This window comes from Aedes albopictus, chromosome 3, assembly GCF_035046485.1.
Source record: "Aedes albopictus strain Foshan chromosome 3, AalbF5, whole genome shotgun sequence".
NCBI classification, from domain to species: Eukaryota; Metazoa; Arthropoda; class Insecta; order Diptera; family Culicidae; genus Aedes; species Aedes albopictus.
This window is the reverse complement of record NC_085138.1, coordinates 178,098,029-178,118,163: the sequence shown is the minus strand read 5'-3', so window position 1 is coordinate 178,118,163 and position 20,135 is coordinate 178,098,029. Positions and strand designations below refer to the sequence as shown.

Genomic DNA, 20,135 nt, shown 5'->3' with positions numbered 1-20,135 from the left:
CTTCCTGAAGAAATACCAGAACGAATCTGTGGTAAACTTTATGAACAAACCACTGGAAGAATTTATGCAAGAATCTTTGAAAGAATTACTGAAAGAACTACTTTTTTGTTATCTATATTAACGAGATTTTTAGCCCTAGGGTAGTTCATCTCGGGACTCACGCTTTACTTTCCTTCCGAAGGAAGAACTCACATTTTGTGAATTTGTCGGGAGTGGGATTCGCTCCCAGATCCTCAGCGTGATGGTCACGTGCTTTAACCATCACTCCGCTCCAAGATTCTGAAGGAATCGCTGAAGAAATTTCAAATGATTTTTTTAAAACATATTCCTAAGGGAATTTTTAAAGTAATTCTTGGTGGAGTTTCAGAAGGAATCCAAAGAAATCTACCTAAGAGAATTCTTGGAGAAATTTCTGGAAAACAAATATGAGGGAACATCTGAAGAAAACCCATGAAAAGAAAAACAAATCAAAAGCAAGCCCAATTTATGTGAAAAACCACCAGAGGAATTTCCGGAAGAAGCCTTGGTAGATTTTAAGACCTTATTCCAGGAGTAGTTTCTGAAGGAATCTATGGATTAATATTGAAAGAAATCCATAGATGATTTACTTGAGCTTGAAAACCATGGACTAATTTATGGAGGAATCTCATTAGGAATTTTAGAAGGAATTTTCAGGAAAATGTTTAGAGAATCCCTGGAAGAAATTCTTACAAGATTCCTTAAGAAATTCTTTCAAATATTTTCCTGGAGTTTTCTTCAACAGTTCTCAATGAGATTCCTCCGTAAATGTGTCCAAGTAAATCTTCTATGGATTTCTTCCAAAATCAATCCATAGAATCTAAGAGGAATCTTAAGGAGCTATTGATTTTATCGAGGTGAAGGTCACTAGTGGCCACTTTCAAAACAATGCAATTTGCTTCACATTTTCTTGAGCACAAATATGAAGACCTGGCAAACGTATTGGTATGAAAATGCTACTCGGTGTTCTCTGCGAGTAAGCAAGCAACGAGTAGCATTTTCTTATCAATTTGCTTCATGAATCTCTAGATTTGTGCTCGAGAAAAAATGAGAATAATAAAAGGTTGCCATTTGGCGGCCATCAGCAACCTTGTCCTTGAATCCTTGAATATGAATTTCTGAAGGAACCCGTGGGTGATTTCCAGAAAGTATTCTCGTACGGATTCCTGAATAATCTATGTAGGATTTTGGAGGAATTTCTGGGGGATCCTAACACTAAAATTCTAAAGAAAACTATGAACTAGAGGAATTTCTGCAGCAATCAATGGAAGATGTCGAAAAAACATTCAAAAGAACTCCGAAGAAAGGATGTTCTTAAGAAATAATGGAGCAATATCGGAAGCAGTCCAGAGAAGGTTTAAAAAAAAATTCTAAATTAATTTCAGGGATAATCTCTTCGAAACTTTTGAAAAAATAGTAAAGGACAATAAGAGTTTTCTAAAGAAATCAAAGAAAGCATTCCTGAAGAATTTCTCAGAGAAATCTCCGAAGGCATTCCTGCCAGAGTTTCTTTAAAATTCGAGTATCAGAATCACAGCACAGCTCAAAATTTGTCATTTTTTAGATTTGGATGGGAAATGATGATAAACTATGTAAACTTTTATCTCACAAAGACCAGTTCCGAAATTCATTGATAAACGCGAGATATCCTTCAGGCCTTTTATGACTTCAGGCCCTTTCCATGGAACAACTAAAAAAAATGTTAACTTTTGTCAAATGATGAGTCAAATACATGAACTTGCAGGATTTGCTTCCAGATTTCCAATTTTCAAAAGCTTATTCTGAAAATTCACATTTTTTCGAGTTGTGTCCCTATTGCAGGAAACCGACGGTATACATGGTGTTAGGTTCGTGAGTGCAAACTTTTTAAAGGGTGATAGAGAACCATAAATGGTGTATTGTCAAATCTCAACCGTTACGTAGTTATTGAACTTCCCATGTTTTTGATTATTATTGCCTTAACTGGCTATAACTTTAAAATGCTCCAACTTATCGCAGTTTTTTCACCCTTGTTCAAAAGATTAATGAATTTTCTATCGAATGGCATCTTTGAATCGATTGGTTTAGTTAAATAACTAAGTTTTCTTGAGCAAATAGCTCAAAAGTAGTGCGTTTTAATTTGTTTTTGTCAATTATCTTTGAAAAATGCGTAATAAATTAAAATTCTTTCTTAGGGAAAGTTGTGGCCACTATTAAACTCTACATTCCTCTATCACCCTTTAAAAAGTTTGCACTCAGAAGCCTAACACCCTGTATATAATTATTCGCCAGTGCAACCTGGTGTGTATCAGTGGTGAACACTCAACGCACAGTGGGATCATTCTGCAAAAAGACGATCAAAACCTCTAAGAGCCGTTAGATGACATTTTAGCATATAGGTGTCTTTGGAAGATATGTTCAGAAAAATCTTCTCTATTTTTATGCATATTCACTCTATGGTAAAACTGTAGGGTGAACCCGAGCAAAAAAATATTTTTTCAAAATAATTTTTTAGAGCGTAGATGTCTTCAGCAAAGTTGTAGAACAAGTAATTTCAAGTATCTTTGCTGAAGACACCATATAGGGTAAGTGTACCAGTTATCGCCATAGTGGTTCCCTATTTGGCCATAGTGTTAATTTGGAAAGTTTTCAAGCTTTGACCTATTATGAATGTTTTAGTCACAAGAATTTAAAAGCATCTTGTCATTAAAACTCTTAAAATGATGTAAAATTTTGAATTATCTCAAATAACCACTATGGCCAAATAGGGAACCACTATGGCGATAACTGGTACACTCAGCCTAGTTTGGACTTCATTTTTTGGGAGAAAATATGAAAGTTTAAAAAACAACCTCAAAATCAGTTTTTTGAATTTTTCCATGAATATATCGTAAAATTTCAACGTGATATGTTCTACAAGTTTGTAGGTACTACTGGAATACACTATCTTGCCGAAGACACCAACTCTGTAAAATTGAAAATTGCTCCAGTAAACCAATTTTTTTGAAAATTTTTCACTATTTTCACTATTGAATATTTTTTGAATAGGCACTTTTTGGCAGCCGTGCTATCAAAATTTCAATGCTTTATCATGTCCAGAATAGACCAAAAGTGATTTAACAATCGGGTCTGATAAGGCACTTTGATTTCTGATGCTATTTTAATAGTCATTTTTTCGAAGAAAATATTCACAAATTTCATACAAATCATTTAATACAAACTGAGAACTCACGAAAACATTTCGACATTAATATTTGTTAATAAAAAGAGTATTCTTGTTGAAATAGTCTACATTTCTAACACTGTGGTTGACTTTACATTGAATACCCGACAAAAAATATCGCTTTTTAAATTTTTAGATGAGTTAAAAACTCACTATTGAATATTTTTTGAGGAAGCACTTTTTGGCAGCCGTGTTGTCAAAATTTCTATGGTTCATTATGTCCAGAATAGACCAAAATTGACTTAACAATCGGGCAAGGCACTTTGATATCTGAAGCTATTTTAATAGTAATTTTCAAAGAAAATATTCACAAGTCTCATACAACCTTTCGATATTATTTTTAGCTCATCCAAGTAGTAATTCTGAATAAAAAAAAAACAAGTTAAATAAATGAAGACTATTTCAACTGTTAGTGTCATTTATTTTGAACTACAAATTTTGAAAGAGGGAAAAGCCACTTTGAGTGATTTCCTCATCTACGAAATCTTTCTCAAATAGGCACAAAACCTTTTTATCTTTTCAAAAAATCGTTATAATCTAAACTTAAAACTAAAGGCTCCTCCGGAAAAGTATCCATAATCGAGCCGTGATATTGATGCGGATTTGTCAGGGTAATATGTTCTTCTTCTTCTTCTTTGTGGCTCTACGTCCCACTGGGACTTGGCCTGCCTCGCTTCAACTTAGTGTTCTTTGAGCACTTCCACAGTTATTAATTGAAGGGCTTTCTTTGCCTGCCATTGCATGAATTTGTATATTGTAAGGCAAGTACAATGATACACTATGCCCAGGGAGTCGAGAAAATTTTCCTGACTGGAACGGGAATCGAACCCGCCGTCTCCGGATTGGCGATCCATAGCCTTAACCACTAGGCTAACTGGAGGGTAATATGTCTACCAAGGTAATATGTCTACGACGAAGGAATCTTGAAAATCATGGACAGGAATCGACCTAACGGACGCAGTTCTTGAAAACTGGAAAAAATAAATTTTAAAGAGTATCAAACAGCATAACCAATTTCAATAAAATATCTGTGAAGAATTTTCATCATGACGTAAGATTTACAACCTAGAATATCTCTAACAGATACTGGGTATTCCAATGTGATGTAACAATGTTTCACTCGTTTTATTTTATTTTTTTATTTTCAACACAAAACTTGTAGAGGCATTCATTATATTTTCGCCTTTTTAGTTTTATAACCGAAGTTATAATGTTAACATAGCAAATGAAAAAAAAAATGTAATCATTGGTTTAGTTGATTGATTAATGTATGTATTTTAACATAAACAAATGCATTGGGATTTACAATAAAATAATAGATAAAAAACACAGTTTTTAATTGGTATTAAAAACTCATCTAAAAATTTAAAAAGCGATATTTTTTGTCGGGTATTCAATGTAAAGTCAACCACAGTGTTAGAAATGTAGACTATTTCAACAAGAATACTATTTGGATTAACAAATATTAATGTCGAAAAGTTTTCGTGAGTTTTCAGTTTGTATTAATTCATTTGTATGAAGTTTGTGAATATTTTCTTTGAAAAATGACTATTAAAATAGCATCAGAAATCAAAGTGCCTTATCCGACTCCATTGTTAAGTCACTTTTGGTCTATTCTGGACATGATAAAGCATTAAAATTTTGATAGCACGGCTGCCAAAAAGTGCCTATTCAAAAAATATTCAATAGTGAAAATAGTGAAAAAATTTCAAAAAAATTGGTTTACTGGAGCAATTTTCAGAGTTGGTGTCTTCAGCAAGATAGTGTATTCCAGTAGTATCCACAAACTTGTAGAACATATCACGTTGAAATTTTACAATATAATCATGGAAAAGTTCAAAAAACTGATTTTGAGGTTGTTTTTTAAACTTTCATATTTTCTCCCAAAAAATGAAGTCCAAACTATATGGTGTCTTCAGCAAAGATACTTGAAATTACTTGTTCTAAAACTTTGTTGAAGATATCTACGCTCTAAAAAATTATTTTGAAAAAATTTTTTTGCTCGGGTTTACCCTACAGTTTTACCATACAGTGAATATGCATAAAAATAGAGACGATATTTCTGAACACATCTTCCAAAGACACTTATATGCTAAAATGTCATCTAACGGCTCTTAGAGGTTTTGATCGTCTTTTTTCAGAATGATCCCACTGTGCAACGCTGCCGTGTGCAGCATAGTTGTCCCATGTTCTATGGGAATCCCTATTAACATGGGACAACTATGCTGCACACGGCAGAACGGTTACAGAAACTCGGCTGCAGGGAGGAAACGAAATCCAAAATGACACGTTAGACGGGAAGGAGCAAATCAGGACATCACAGGAGATACTGATCTAGAGAATGGTGGTGCAGCAGCAATGAGAAAATGAAATCTAGACCAACATGTGAAAAGGGCGGATATCCAAAATGTTAGAATCGAGAAAAACGCTTGCAAAGTTTCACAATCTAAAACTAATTCCTATTTAACACTTTGTGCGTGTGCACTCAATCTTTTTCGTTGTTTTAGAAGACAACACTATCCTCTTGGTGATTTTATGTCAAAAAGTACAAACAAGCGTTTTTCCTTGAAAAAAATGAATGAAATGAAAATTACGCCCAAATAAAAACTCATTGGTCATTACGCCCGACATGCTACGCCGCTTGGTCGCCAGCACTGGAATTACGCCTGGTCGATATTACCTAGAATCGATCGCTTTTGTTGTTACGCCCGAAGAAATTTTGTTTCGAAATTAGTGGAATGCAATAGATTTTGAACCTAATCCACTGCAATAAATTGATTTTGAAGCTTTCTTAACTAAAAGTAACTAATTGAAGTTTATCTGACATTGGACAATGGAGGAGAAAGGAAATTTTCTCTTGACGTTGCCTACGATGAATGGTAAAAAAAACAATGAGTAAAATGCAATGGAAATCAGATTTCGATTGAAATCTATATTCTAGCTCTTGTCTATGAACAACAACTCTTTACAGTTTATCAAGTATCGTACAGCAAATGAGGGAGTTGCCCCTGCCATTGTCCATAATGCGCGTTGAAAGAAAAAATATAGCTACAGTACCGATGGGGAAGCGCAGGCAGCATATTATGTTCCCAACAAGCCCGTGCACAACGGATGGGCTTTGCGGGTTAAACTCCTCCCATTGCCGATACTCTATACACAAGGCCTCCTTCACCCTTGCTAAAATTGGGTAAAACCCCTCCCTTGTCGCCTTTTCTGTGCACGGGCCTGGTTCCCAATATCACCTTTTGCTGAATCTACCTGCTGTGACCTATGCCGGTCAATAGATTTGAGATCATTCGCTAACATTTTTATCACTGAAGCTTTACCAGCTGCATATCATCCAAATCTGGGTCCTTTGGAGAAAATATATCCTGAATAAACATTGAAGCCATATTATCGCCACTTATTGCAGTCAGTCAGCGACTTTATTGAATTTTACGATGAAAAAACGCACGATTTGATCTTGGGCGTAAGAACCATCCGTGCGCAACAAGAGCAATAAGTGCGCGGCGGATTTCCACTCAGACATTTTGATGGGCGCCGAAGCACGACGTAATGACGAAGGCTTTTCAATAACGGTGTAAGTAGTTAGGGCGACTTTAATCAAAAGTGGGAGTAAAAGTTTTGGGTAAATTTGATTAATATGAATGGCGAGATGCTGTTCTCGACTGTTTATTCAACAGTGTTAACAATTTTGTGCATTTTTGTGCTTTTTTTCAAAGGCGCAAGATCATTGGCCGAACAACCAAATGAAGTGATCAAAATCAGATGTGGAAATCCGCCTTTATTTAAATTATTGTTTTCCAGAAGTGGAAACTCATTTTTGAGCTAACGTCAGGAAAAATCATATGTTTATGAGTTGTTTCATCAAATTATGCTGAAAAAGGATTTGTTTACATTTTGGCTCTTCCGCCCTTTTCAAATGTTGGTCTAGAAATGTTGACAAAAACTTTGTTGACGAAAACTGGTTAGCTGGCAAACGCCCAGGATAGGGAACTCCACTAAATTCAACCACCGCAATCATGATTTGCAATGAGGATGATTTTTTGTACCTACCTTTTCCGCCCGACATGGGTAATGTTTCTAGTCTACCTTATCTTACCGTATGTTGTCCAAAGGTGTGTGATATTTTTTTTTTCAGTTAGAAGCAGAATTTCTAGCTAAAACAGTTTAGTTTATTTCAAATTTGTAAAAACTTGTTCACTGATTAATTGATAGTCACTTTCACTGTGTATGTGTTACTTAAGATTACCGTATAATTTCAACTCTTCGATTCCAACCATGCGTTAGTATGATGTGTTTTTTTGGGTGACTGAGTAGTAACATTGTGAAAAATTGCTTTCCGGAATCAATACGGTTATAATTACGTACAATAACTCTGTTAGAGCATGACATGCCTGACTTCAACGCTTATCCACCTTTCCTTATCGCTAACTTGAAATTGAATGTCCGAAGAGCACTGCTGCAGGGAAGGAAGTAAACATACCCCCCTTATGCATGTCGTGGATCCTTAACGGTGAGGTTGAACAGTTTCTGGGCAATAATGGAGTACTCGATGTCAATGGGTTTGGTATCGTCGTACAGCGAGGGTGCTTCACAGAGGATTGCAAATGTGCCGAATAATGACGCTATTGTAAATAACCATAAAAATAAACGATCCAATACCATCGCCACAAATCCCCAATCTTGATCCTCCTGCATTATTGTTGATAGCGTTTTATTTTCGTTCCGGATGAAACCATTTCGAGGCCGAGGTCGGCGGTCAGTGCATGCGAATAGAATAGACCGGAAATGAGAGTCGAGCGTGGGAGATAATCAGCCAGTAGTGTATGCGATTGTAATTATTCAAAGAAATGCTTCTCTTCAGTTTTTTTTTCTCTGTCTGCCTGCCTCAACTCAATAAATGAACGTTCGGCTGGGTGCTTGCTGGGAGAGTAAGGGAATCGCGAAAGCACGGTCACATGGAAGCGAATAAATGAGAGGATATAAATTCTAAGATAATGGGCAGATATAAAAAATCAATAGCATGGAGCTTAGTAGTGCCTTCTGTACGAACACTGGTAGCACCAATGGCAGTATGTACTAAGGGTTTCAAAGGGTTAGGAACATTCTTTAGACATTTAAAAAGATACGAGATTTGGAGCTACAAATTTAACAAATCTATATTTTTTAACCATTTTTAGCGTTGAACATAGTATATACTAACCGTAGCCCAGCAGGGTAAAGTGGGACAATTAGCCAATGAGGCATGTCGTATTTATGAAGCAAGAGATCCTAGAATCATACGAAATGCGACTGAGCTGAAGGGTTAAACAAAACTCAACAAAACGTAATTGATGATCAGCAGAGTTTACTTTAATTTCAGCAAAATTTTTGCTGAAACTTTCATCTCGGCAAAATACAGCAAAATTTTGCTGAAACTCTCAATTGATTTTTGGTGTGTATGTTTACCGTGTCTAGGAAGAAATGGCTAAGGCGGTCTAATAAAAACCTAACCGCTAACGGAGCCTGTGGAACACCAGGATGCCCTCGAGCATAGGAAAAAAAAACTCAATAATAGCATATTTTGATACGGAGAATAAAAAGTGACATTGGTTTGTTTGAGATAAGAGGTAAAAGTACTGAAAATTCGCGGATTTTGACGGCTACGCAGCCTTGTTAAATCAAAACGAGTTGTTATCTAACCCGACGTTTCGACACTTTGGATGGTGTCTTCTTCAAGGGAAAGATACGTATTTCGTTTTTTGTTTGCTGTGATTTTGTCTAATGTTAACAAAATCACAGCAAACAAAAAACGAAATACGTATCTTTCCCCTGAAGAAGACACCATCCAAAGTGTCGAAGCGTCGGGTTAGATAACAACTCGTTTTGATTTAACAAGACTGCGTAGCCGTCAAAATCCGAGTTGCACAGAATACAGTCGATTCTCCCCCATCTATCAGTTGTTGCAACCCTTCGGAATGCAACGCACCTCCTTCTACATCAACCTTGATTTCGAACAGTAAGTAGCTCCGGCCCTGACTCCTGAACTGTCATCTGCGGACCGACTGACGGGAGGCTGACGGATGATTGACAGACAGACCGCGCGCTGACTGACAGACAGACCGCGTGAGCAGACAGAATAGAAAAAAGCGAGTCAAGTGAAGGTGCAAAAATAGCGTGCAGATTTAGTGCTAAACTTAATCGGCAAGTGCCGTTTTTCCCAATTATATTGAATTTATCTAAAACTATACAAATACTACAGTAACAGTACGGTCGAACGAACAGTTGTCAGCACTACAGACAGAAACAAAGTGACTAGGAACATTAAACGTAAGTAGTTTTCTGATTATCTATACCTAAAAGGAATTTAAAACTTATCCTAAACACTGAAATCGACGCACAAATATGTTACAACATGAAAAAATGTATAGACACACTCTCATAAAATTGTATTTTCCCCATGATTTTCCCCTAAAGGAATTTTATAACCCTACAAACCCAACTACCGGCAATAAATGGTTACGAAATCGGAAAAATTCTAGTAGTCTGTCTGTGTGCTGTCGCAACATTTTATAAAATTCGTTTACGATCGGGGGCTTAAGTCGGTATGTCAAAAAAAGGTGACGGTCAGAAGCGGGGAACTTCTCCAGTGAACGAAAACCCACCGCCGGTAGTGAGTTGTGAGATATGTCGGAAGCCGGACAACAGCCGTATGGTAGCGTGTGATTCGTGCGGGCAGTGGTATCATTTTGAGTGCGTTAGTGTGGATTCGACTGTACAGGATGTGGAGTGGTGCTGCAGGAAATGTCTGGGAACAGCAAAACAGCTTCCATCTGGTACATCTACACCTAATACCAATACTGGAACACTGCCAAAGTCGGGAACCAGCAAGCCAACGGATTCGGGTCTGGAAGAATATCTACGAAAGCAGCTAGAGGCGATGCAGAAAAAGTTCGAACGGATGATGAAGGAGAAAGAAGACCAGCGTCTGAAGGAGCTCCAGGATCAACGGAAGAAATACGAGCAGGATCTGAAAGATACGGAGCGTCGTGTACTTGAGCAGGTGGAAAGGCAGCATCGGAGAATCAGCTCGGACGGAGGCGGAGCTACGGCGAATTCGACTGGCAATCAGCCCGTACAAATCGATTTCAGTGGTGGATGGACGGCGAATTCGACTGAAAGTGAAAACCCTCGACTGCTTGGAAGCGGATTACCGATGGCCAGTGGTGGATTAACGACAGATGCTATTGGCAATCAACCGTTGCAATTAACGTTTGGAGCAGGGCCGACGGCGAGTTCGACTGGTAATCCACTGCCAAAAATCAACGTACAAGACGTGAGCCACGGTGACGATGTCCTAGCTCAGGAATTGAAGTTGCTTGAGGATAAACAAGCATTAGAGAGAAGGCATTTGGAGGAGCGGAAACAACTTCTACAACGGTATGCAGCGGTCGACGGAGGTGCAGCTAGTGCAGGAGCTGGACTGAATCCTCAGGCGACGGTGTTCCGACCAAGTGTTAGCGGTCTCTTGGGTGTTTCTTCGCTAAGCCAAAGCCAAATCTCTGCGCGTCATGCCGTCAACAAGGAACTTCCACCATTTTCCGGAAATCCCGAAGAATGGCTGTCCGCGCGCAGAGCGAACATAGTTTGCAAATGAATGTCACGTGTGTTCCAACAGTAACCGTATTCCAATCCCAGAATTCCATCCTACTAACCCCGAGTCGACCGCGGGATATTTCGGTCTCCCAGCTAACATTTATGTGTGTTTGTGTGTAAAATGAACACGCACTTTCCACCCGAACGACAGTTGCGCAGCAGGCTGGCTGGCTGTTGAGAGCGACGACAACGATGATGCGCACCGCCGCGTCGCCGAGGAGACGAATGAACACGACAACCGATCGAGAGAACGCGAGAGAGAGAATCAACGACGACGGGAGAGCGGCGGCGGCGTACACCGTGGTGACTAGAATGTTCCTCGACGACGGCTACGCGATGCGTCGAGAGTGTTCCATCGGCGGCGGAGAGTGCGCGCCTGGAACGTTCTGGAACACGTGTTCGCTGTAGCGTGTACATGGGGAATGGGGTATAAAAGGGAGTTGCGTTTCGTATCCAAAATCAGTTTGTTTAAAGTTATCGAAGTGAATACATTCAAGTGATAGTAAAGTGAAGTGAAGAGTTTTATTTCTCCCTGGAGAACGGATACCAAACCAGCCTTTTTCAAGGCTAATCAAGAGTTATCAGGATTATTTTTCCTTTCCTCCACCGGAGTGTAATCCTCTGCTGTTGGCACTCCTTCAGAGGAAGGAGTCGGCCCTTCTGCTGCTAACCAAGTGTCCGTGACCGGACATTTTGGTCCAATCGAGCCGGATCTCCGAGTGATCCGCACCCTGCTTGCCGCCAATCTGACAATTGGGGCGCATCCATATACAGTCCACTACGTTCGTGTGGGATCCCCGAGTGATCCACACATTCTGCGAACCGCCAATCTGACGATTGCGGTACCTCATCGATCCGTTTCTTGTCGTACATCTGACGATTGCGACACCACGTTCCGTGTGGGATTCCCGAGTGATCCACATTCTGCGAGCCGCTAATCTGACGATTGCGGTACATCCACGTTCAGTTTGCTTGTCGCCAATCTGACGATTGCGACGCTACGTTCCTGCTGTGTCAGTCGAAAGTGAGTCCGAATACTTTTAACCGAAAGTAGTTCGCGCGCGTGTGAATCAGTACAGTGTGTCCGAATTTCTTTTAATCGCAAGTTAGTCGCGCGCGTGTGACCAAGAACAGTTTGTTGAGTGTGTCCGAAACTTTTAACCCGCAAGTAAACCGCGCGCGAGTGAAGTATGTCAGTGAAGCATACGCCGATGAAGGCAGATAATTCAAAGATGGACGCGAAGGACGTCAAGACGTTGGTGTTCCGGCGTGGACAGGCGAAAGCTCAGATTACCAAGATCCGCAAGGCGCTGGATGAGGCAGCTGGAGCTGGAGCCGTCGCACCGAGCATGGCTATGCTGTCGGTGTACTCCAAAAAGCTGGACCATTTCTACAACGAGTACCGGCAGTACCACGACGAAATCATTGCTCTCACTCCTGAAGAGTACTGGGAGGAGCAGATGGAGGCTTACGAAGCGTTCGAGACGCAGCACACGGAAGCTTGCATGCTGCTGGAGACAACGATGGAAGTGTTCTCCAACCCAAGCGCAAACCAACGCCAAGCAAATACCCAGCACAACCCGGATGTTCCACACATCGTAGTGCAGCAGCAGCAGCCGTTGAAGGCGCCAATCCCAACCTTCGACGGCAAACCGGAGAACTGGCCACGCTTCAAGGCCATGTTCTTGGACGTTATGGCAAGGTCAGCCGACTCGGATGCCATAAAGCTTTATCATCTGGATAGAGCCCTGGTCGGCGCTGCTGCTGGCATAATTGATACCAGAACCCTAAGCCAGAACAACTACGCGCACGCTTGGACGATCCTCGAGGAGCGTTTCGAGGACAAGAGAGTGATAGTGGACATCCATGTGAACGGCCTGCTGGGATTGAAGCGGATGCAGCGGGAGAACTCCAAGGAGCTGAGGGAACTCTTGGACGAGGTCACCCAACACGTGGAAGGGTTGAGCCTCATGAACGAGGAGATGCTTGGGTTCTCCGAACGCTTCGTCGTCAATCTGCTGGCAGCCGCACTGGATATGCACACCAGACTCCATTGGGAAGAATCGATTCCGCATAAGCAGCTGCCAACGTACAAGGACACAATCGACTTCCTGAGGAAACGATGTGCGGTACTGGAACGTTGGGAAACATCGCTGAACAAGCCAGCCACCGTACAGAAACTGCCGACATCCATGAAGAGTTCTGATTACCAGACGAAGAATGTGCCATCGAGAACCTGTGCTGCCGTAACTGAGGGACGAAGGTGCGACCTGTGCGGCATCGGAATGCATCCAGCCTACAAATGCGAGCCATTTCGGGAGATGACCGTCGCTCAACGCCAAGCCAAGGTAAGGAGTATCAAAGCTTGCTTCAACTGTCTACGGGTAGGTCATCAAGGAAGTGCGTGTCGTTCATCCTATACGTGTTTGAAATGTCAGGCCAAACATCACACTCTACTTCACCCTGAAGATGTGCTTCCATCCTCCACGAAATCTGTTCCGTTGTCCACCTCTCATGCTGATTCTGCCTCGAAGTCTGTTATACCACTGGTTGAAGCACACTCTAATTCTGCTGTGTCGCCCTCTACGTCTGCAGTATCATGTTCCCTGAAACAAAACCCTCGTTTTTGTAATAGCTTGCTAATGACAGCAAAGGTTCAGGTTATGGATGCCGACGGGAATCTGAAAACCTGTCGTGCGTTCTTGGATTGCGGTTCACAAGTACACCTTGTTTCAAACAAATTGGTTGGCTTGTTGAATTTGCCTCGCCTTTCCAATACAGTTGATGTTGTTGGCGCCAATGGTCAACAATCTTCCGTTTCCGAAATGGTTACCATCGAAATGCGTTCCTGTCATTCCAACTTCCGCGGTCAGTTACAGTGTCTTGTAGCTGATAGAGTTGCTGGTTCGATGCCGTCTGTTCCGATTGACGTCGGGCAGTGGAATCTTCCTCCTGGTTTTGTCCTGGCAGACCCTGATTTCAATAAGCCTGGTGAGGTCGACTTGCTTATAGGAATAGAAGTGTTTTTCAAACTGTTGCTGCCAGGTCAATACAAGATGGCCGACAATCTCCCAATTCTGCAGGAGACTCGATTGGGATGGGTTGTTGCCGGCTCTATCGAGGATATTGACTCGTCCCCTCTTGAGCGACGTTGCTTCACAGTTGGTGTACAAACAGTTGCTCCGAAGAACTTTAGGTCTGATGATCCTATAGAGTTACCCAGCCATCTCACCAACGAAGAACAGTTATGCGAAGAGAATTTCTGTTCTACTACTCGTTGTGATCTGAATGACCGCCATGCCATCGATGAAGTATTGTGTATCAGTCATTACGAAGATTTGAATTCAGCATCAGATAATGATAGAAAGAAGTTCGTGTCGAGGACCGAGCTAGTCAAGGGACTGATGATTTCTAGTTCAGAGATATCTTCCGTGTTGTTGCCAGATCTGTGGTTGAAGTTTCATATTGCTTACTTCTGGTCTCGCGGTTCAGTTCCATTCATACGGTTCAGAAAACCTTTTGTGCAGTTTGAACGAGCTTCGGTGTCAAAGAACCATCAAATCTCAGCTGATGCTGACAGTGTCGTAGGTCCTGGGCGTGAATCAGTTATATCTGATAATTTCTGGTTGCATAGGTCGCGGTTTCTCCAAATTCGCAGCTGTCGAATCGATCAACCAGAGTCCAACTCCGATAGAGAACTTCCGGAACGGAAATCAGTCGTTAACACTACCGCTGTGTTTGTGTCAGAGCCGCCCGATCCTGAATCCAACGATTCGCTTCGTCTGATTTGCAGTTTGCGTGCCATACTAAGGAATGGCATTCTACAAGTTGGTGGAAGTGCAAAAAATCCCAGTCTGCCTTACGGTGCGAGGCACATTATGTTAGTATCCTGTAGCGGCCTAACCGTTGAGTCGTTACTCAGGTCTATGCACAGGCAATTGCTGGTATTTGGTCTGCCTTTTTGTTGTTGCGTTTTTTCGACAAAATGTGTGATTATTGAAAGCTCAGTAAGAATTTCGAGAGATTGTCTGTGGTTACGTAATGCGTTTCCGCTGCAGCCTGATGTTGATGCAGCCAGCAGTGGGTCATGTGTAGTCCAAGTTTCACATTTCCCAATTTTCTAAATAGCTTCAAAGAGAATGTCTCGAATTCCATCCTTGCCATGATCTACTTCTTCTTCTGTTGTGTTTTAAATTCATTTCACCCGCGGGAGAATGTCCGCGCGCAGAGCAAACATAGTTTGCAAATGAATGTCACGTGTGTTCCAACAGTAACCGTATTCCAATCCCAGAATTCCATCCTACTAACCCCGAGTCGACCGCGGGATATTTCGGTCTCCCAGCTAACATTTATGTGTGTTTGTGTGTAAAATGAACACGCACTTTCCACCCGAACGACAGTTGCGCAGCAGGCTGGCTGGCTGTTGAGAGCGACGACAACGATGATGCGCACCGCCGCGTCGCCGAGGAGACGAATGAACACGACAACCGATCGAGAGAACGCGAGAGAGAGAATCAACGACGACGGGAGAGCGGCGGCGGCGTACACCGTGGTGACTAGAATGTTCCTCGACGACGGCTACGCGATGCGTCGAGAGTGTTCCATCGGCGGCGGAGAGTGCGCGCCTGGAACGTTCTGGAACACGTGTTCGCTGTAGCGTGTACATGGGGAATGGGGTATAAAAGGGAGTTGCGTTTCGTATCCAAAATCAGTTTGTTTAAAGTTATCGAAGTGAATACATTCAAGTGATAGTAAAGTGAAGTGAAGAGTTTTATTTCTCCCTGGAGAACGGATACCAAACCAGCCTTTTTCAAGGCTAATCAAGAGTTATCAGGATTATTTTTCCTTTCCTCCACCGGAGTGTAATCCTCTGCTGTTGGCACTCCTTCAGAGGAAGGAGTCGGCCCTTCTGCTGCTAACCAAGTGTCCGTGACCGGACAATGGCCACTCTTCTTGGCCAGCTACGAGAACTCCACCAGGATCTGCGGATACAGCGACGAAGAGAACACCCAAGTAACCACGAAGCTGTATATAAGTGCATCAATTTGGCCATATATTTATATTTAAAATTGTGTAAATAATGCTGCACTACTTTAAATACCTCATTGAAGCAATATTAAAGTCGAAAAGGGCCCCACTAAAATTAAATTAGTGCCACATATTGCAGCACGTTGACAGCCATTGCTAAAGTGACATAAATGCATGTGCTGTACATTTGCATTAGCACAGTTTAATACGTGCAACACGAAAAACCAAAACAAAAATCTATTTTTAGCACCGTTTCGTTATCGACGGTACTAATGCCCCCCACATGAATGTTTTAACCATTTTTTTTTGTTGCCGGGTCGGGAGTCGAACCAGAAGTGTTGAAGACCGCTAGATGAGTTCCATACGCGCTAATGCCGTAGACCGTTTCTGCTACAGTGGTAACAAGAGATATTTCATTAACTAAAAGTAAAACCGATCTTCTGCCTCAACCATTTCAGTAGAGGGCAAAACGACTATGGCATATGTAATAGAATATCCCTTTAATCACATTCTGATAAATCACTGATAAATACATAATGCATTCTAGAAGATATTTAACCAATATAAGAAAATTAAAACACCCTTCGTACACTGCTCATAACATTATGCTAATTGCGGTTTCCATCATTATAGGCATGTGATCATCAGAAAAGAGAAAAGGTCAACTTTAAAATGGTGTTGCTGAAGAAAGTCGTCGATCGGTGGTTCAAACGAAGATTAAGTTGGCAGGAAGTCGAACCAGAAGTGTTGAAGACCGCTATAGTTGACCGTGAAGTTGTTAGCTCTTCTTGATTTCATTTGTTTACCATTAGAGTCAATCTTTGCTAGTTTGTACATTGCATTTATACAGTTTCTGCAGTGTTGAATAATTGAATTATCGTATATCACCTTTTAATGCACCCTAATGTAAAGAATAAATGTAATGCATCAAAACATTGATAATGCCAATCTAAAGGATTATTGCATGATAAGTGTAGAATTACTGCATTTCGCATTGCAAAGGTTGATATGCAGTCTAATTCGTGCAATGATATAATGCTTGTGGTTACTTGGGCATGTTGCGTCTTCAACGAAGCCTGAGGGGTAAGGCTTTAGAAGCGGTCCGCTGTCGTTTGCTACATCCAGCGAACTTGCAGGGAGTTCTGGCGACGTTGAAGACTCTTTTCGGAAGACCAGAGATCATCGTTCATTCGCTAGTGAACAGGATACGGGAGATGCCATCACCGAAAGCAGAGAAGTTGCAAACACTGATTGACTTCGGCATAGCAGTCCAAAATGTTTGCGCAACTATCGCTGCTTCAGGTCTGGATGAATACATGTGCAACGTGGCCCTGTTGCAGGAGTTGACGGAGAGACTGCCACCGTCAGTAAAGTTGAACTGGGCGTATCACCGACAAGGACTGAACAGAGTTACGTTGGCGGAATTCGGAGACTGGCTAGGAAAGTTAGTTGAAGCGGCAAGCATCGTTACGATACCGTCCATCAGCGCTCCGAAGCTCGAAAGACGTGGAAGGAAAGAAGACAACTACATCAACGTCCATTCAGAAAGCAGTGAAGCTCCAGCGAAGATTCGTCCGATAGCTACTACTACTTCGAAAGGATGCGTTGTTTGCCTGAACGAGTGCAGCGGTCCAGAAAAGTGCAAACGATTCTGTTATGCCACCAGCGTGTGCATGACAAAATATAGATCGTAGTCGCCCATGTCCATTGCCATGGGTGAAGATCAACAAAATGAAAATTATTTGTCACTTCTAAGCAAACCACCAAACTGAACAGATGAAATAAATTAGCTCTTAAACTAGAAGTACAGTTTTTCTTTATCTTCAAGAAAGAAGGAACGTAACAAAAGTTGGCGACGAGGAAAAGTTCCTGCTATCTCGGAAGCGAATTCAAGCCCTGTTCCTGCCAAGCATCAAGACAAATTCCGTTCCACCACTGAAGCCCTCAACCCACTCAAGAATCAAGAATGGCCGACGCCGATCTGAAGCAAGCGATTCTCCGGCTGACGGATCTCATCGCAACCCAGCAGCAGCAGATTGCAGCTCTCCAGCAGGGTAACGCCAATCAAGCTGGAAGCGAGAAGATCATCGAGTCACTCTCCACCGGAATCGACGAGTTCCAATACGATCCGGACGGTGGCATCTTTTTCGATTCGTGGTACGCTCGGTACGAGGACGTGTTCAAGGAGGACGGTAAGCATTTGGACGACAAGGCGAAGGTCAGGCTGCTTCTGCGGAAAATCGGCACGCAGTTCCACGAACGCTACGTGAACAGCGTTTTGCCGAACCATCCGCGGGATTTTGGATTCGAAGACACCGTGAAGAAGCTGAAGAAGCTGTTCGGACGCCAAAAGTCCCTCTTCAACGCTCGGTACCAGTGTCTTCAATACGTGAAGAACGACGCCGATGATTTTTCGTCATACGCCGCGTCGGTCAACAAGCACTGTGAAGCGTTCCAGATGGAAAAACTGTCCAGCGACCAATTCAAGACTCTCAGGTTCGTATGCGGTCTCCAGTCACCGCGCGATTCGGACATCCGGACCAGACTGATCGGAAAGTTGGAAGCTGAAGAAAACGCGCCGCCCGCCGACGGTGCCACTCTCAAGCTTGAAAACCTGGTTGAGGAGTGCAACCGCATCATCAACCTCAAGCAAGACACCCAGATGATCGAGAAAGGCTGCGGGGACAAGTCCAACGTTCACGCAATTTCTCGCCATCATCATACTTCAAGTCGGAAGGAGAAGAAGTCGCAGTCACCGAAAACACCTTGCTGGTTCTGTGGGGATCTACACTACGTCAAGGAGTGTCCCTACCAGTCGCATACCTGTACGAAGTGCAAGCGGAAGGGCCACAAGGAAGGCTACTGCTCCTCATCCGAAAAGAAGTCATCGAAGCAGGCCGACAAACCGAAACCGAAAGACGTCGTCAAGTCCAAAGGTATCTCGGTTAAGCGAGTTGACCTCACGAAGAAGCGGAAGTACGTCAAGATCGAAATCAACGGTTCGCCCGCAACGTTGCAGCTCGATTGTGCCTCCGACATCACCATTATTTCCAAGCGCACTTGGACATCCGTGGGCAAGCCTGTCATCAATCCATCGGAAGTCGACGCCGTGAGTGCCTCTGGTGACAGCATCGGGATCCTAGGTGAGTTCAACGCCGAAATCACCGTTCAAGACGTGACAAAATCTGGCCGCATTTTCGTCACAAGCAATCCGGATCTCAACGTACTCGGAATCGAAACAATCGATCAGTTCGATCTCTGGTCGGTTCCATTCAGCTCGTTGGTCAACAACATCCAGCAAAACTCGAACGCAACGATGCAGAAGCTTCAAGCCAAGTTTCCTGAAGTGTTCCAGTCCACGCTCGGATGCTGCTCGAAAGCGAAGGTAACACTCTATCCGAAACCAGACGCACGCCCTGTGTACTGCCCCAAGAGACCGGTTGCCTACGCTGCCCTCCCGAAGGTTGATGCTGAGCTGCAGAGACTTCAAGATAACGGCATCATTTCGCCAGTCCAGTTCTCCGATTGGGCTGCTCCCATAGTCGTGGTTCGCAAGTCCGATGTCTCCGTACGCATCTGTGGTGACTACTCCACGGGTCTCAACGACGCACTCGAGTCGGATCGCCATCCGCTGCCGCACCCGGACGACATTTTTGCTGAACTAGCCGGCTGCCGTTACTTCTCCTGCATCGACCTATCGGACGCCTATCTCCAGGTCGAAGTAGAGGAATCATCAAGACGACTGCTCACGATAAACACGCACAAAGGTTTGTTCCAGTACAACCGTTTGCCGCCCGGTGTGAAATCGGCTCCTGGAGCGTTCCAGAGGATCATCGACTGCATGGTTGCCGGCATTCCTGGTGTCAAGCCTTACCTGGACGACATCCTAATCGCTGGAAGGACTCAAGAAGAGCACGACCTCAGGCTTCACGCTGTGCTGCAGCGAATTCGTGAGTATGGTTTTCATCTCCGCATCGAAAAGTGTCGTTTCTCCCTGCCGCAGATCAAGTTTCTGGGCCACATCGTCGACAAGGATGGTCTCCGCCCAGATCCAGCCAAAACCAGCGCTATTTCCGAAATGGCACCTCCAACGAATGTATCGCAACTACGATCGTACCTCGGTGCGATTAACTACTACGGACGGTTCGTTGGACAGATGAAGCAACTCCGAGCACCCCTCGATCGTCTACTCAAGAAAGATGCTCCTTGGAAGTGGACTGCTGAGTGTCAAAAATCGTTCGACCGTTTC

At 42.8% G+C, this 20,135-nt stretch overlaps 1 protein-coding gene across 1 annotated transcript in view; it reads right to left on the bottom strand.

The window, feature by feature from the left end:
• Positions 1-7,363: 7,363 nt before the first annotated feature.
• LOC109403316 (acetylcholine receptor subunit alpha-like 2) overlaps positions 7,364-20,135 on the bottom strand; it is a 113,977-nt gene continuing 101,205 nt past the window's right edge. Inside the window, exon 9 of the mRNA XM_019676124.3 lies at positions 7,364-7,915. Within this exon, the coding sequence (XP_019531669.2) occupies positions 7,712-7,915 (204 nt within the window). The 3' untranslated portion in view covers positions 7,364-7,711. The remainder of the gene's footprint in view (positions 7,916-20,135) is intronic.